This window comes from Antrostomus carolinensis, unplaced genomic scaffold (genome assembly GCF_000700745.2).
Source record: "Antrostomus carolinensis isolate BGI_N321 unplaced genomic scaffold, ASM70074v2 scaffold43953, whole genome shotgun sequence".
Taxonomy (NCBI): Eukaryota; Metazoa; Chordata; class Aves; order Caprimulgiformes; family Caprimulgidae; genus Antrostomus; species Antrostomus carolinensis.
The window spans coordinates 1-1,962 of record NW_010308066.1 but is presented as its reverse complement, the minus strand read 5'-3'; the positions used below and the strand labels follow the sequence as shown (position 1 = coordinate 1,962).

The window sequence follows — 1,962 nt, the reverse complement described above, 5'->3', positions numbered from 1 at the left end:
TTGTTGTTGTGGTTGTGTTGATGGTGGTGGGGGAGGGGGAGTAGGAATTTTAGGACTTCCAAGAGTTGATTTTTCTGAACCAGACCAAGATGGTTCGATTTTGGGGGGTAAACGAAGTGGGGGGGTCCCAGTTCCTTGACTACAACTATCGGCTTTGGATTTCTTCAAGGAATTTTTGGGTTTAGTTTTCCTTTTTTTCCTCGTTTCACCTCCACTTTTCATTTTCCCACCTCCATTTTTAACTTTTTTCACCCCAATTTTCCCTTTGGAACTTTTCATTTTCTTCATTTTCCCCCCACTTTCTTTTGGGGGTTCATTTTTTCCCCCCCCTTCAATACTAGGAGCTTTTTTCTCTTCAGGTTTAAGAAAAGGCGCTCGATTTTCAGCGTCTCGACTGAATTTCACCCCGATGGATCCACCTGAGCCCGGTGTCGTCACCGGTGTCACCGTGGTGGAAGTGACACCTTCCCGGATAAAAACAGCTACTTTTGATTGAAGTTTCACCTTTCTTGATGTTGAAGGTTTGGTGCTTCCTCCTCCTCCTCCTCCTCCTCCTCCTCCTTCTCCATGGCCACCACTTTTATTCCTCCGCGGTGGTTTTTCCCTCTCGCCGCGCGCGGGTTTTTCCTTCTCCCCTTTTACTGGTTCTACTGGTGGTACTGGGAGTGGTGGGGGGGGTGGTCTAGGTGTCTCTTTTAATTTTTTCTTATATTTCTCTCGATTTGATGAACGTTCTTCTCCTCGATTCCTCTTCCTTTCCTTCTCTTTCTTGGTTTCCATCACCGATCTCGGTGATTTCCCGTTTCTCATCGTTAATTCCGACGCTTCCCGATCGGAAAAACCTTCTAAACTTTCACAATCATATAAAATTTCTCTTTTAATAGTTGTTTCTGGTGACCCTTCACCTCGATTTATCGTGATAGTTCGTTTGATAGCAAAAAGATCAGCGTCATTAAGTTCTTGGATAGATGGTGGAACCACCCCACGCGTCTCCCGGCGTCGCGACGACGTCGATTCTCCTCCTCCTCCTCCTTTGATCTCCCCGGTTCCTTCGCGTGATCTTGGATGTTCTCGAGAACGTGACCGTTGTTTCTTCTTCTTTTTCCCTTCGTTTCGATGTTTTTCTTTATGTCGTGACCGTCGCGGTCGTTGGTGATGGTCGGCGCTACCAGAACGATGACGATGATGACGGTGACGGCGGCGACTGCGACGTCGTTTCTCTCGCGAAGGCGAGCGGCGATTTCGCGACCAAGAGCGACGGCGAGAACGAGAACGATGATGATGATGATGGTGATGATGATGATCTTTAGGTTTTGGGATGAGTTCAGGTGGTTTTTTCTCACTCCCACCTCGTTCTCGTGAACGTTTGGGTTTCTTCCGTGAAGATGATGATGGTGAAGGTGACGTTTGAGGAGCGCGAAGACGCCGTTGAGTTAAAATCTTCCTCCTTAAATCCGAATTCCCACTCGTTTTCCAACGTGGATCCGGTTGATTTTCGACACCAAAATCAACTTCTTCATCCGAATCGGCGTGAAGAGAAAGGAAATCATCACCTTCTGGTAACCGAGGAGGACGCGGGGGGTCGGTGACTCGAGGTCTGGAGGTGACAGTGGAAAAGGCGGGGGGGGGTGTAACGTTCATCTTCAGGTTGAACAATTTCACCTTCTTCTATCTCCGAATCTCCACCGGTTAAACCCCAATCGCGTCGGTTCCGGTACCGGTTGGGTTTGGTGACACGAGAAGGTTGAGGTGTTAATGGAGAAGGTTGAGGTGTTTTAGGGTTCCCAGCTGCCACCACCTCTAAAGAGACTTTTCCATCTAATTTGGGGTGAGATTCGTTTTCTTGATGATTTTTCGAAGTCAAATCGACGACGAAAACGCGGCGCCGAGGTTCGGAGATGGGTTCTTCAAGGGGTTGAGTGGTTTCATCTTCATCTTCATCATCATCATCATCATCATCAT

At 47.9% G+C, this 1,962-nt stretch overlaps 1 protein-coding gene across 1 annotated transcript; it reads right to left on the bottom strand.

Moving 5' to 3' along the window:
• Window positions 1–85: 85 nt before the first annotated feature.
• SCAF1 (SR-related CTD associated factor 1) lies at window positions 86–1,905 on the bottom strand (the record flags this gene model as incomplete). Its single annotated transcript, XM_029084418.1, is given in 2 exon segments — window positions 86–1,608; window positions 1,610–1,905. Coding segments are annotated over 2 exon segments (1,819 nt in total), but the record flags the coding sequence as incomplete, so codon positions are not given.
• Between the last annotated feature and the right edge of the window lie 57 nt (window positions 1,906–1,962).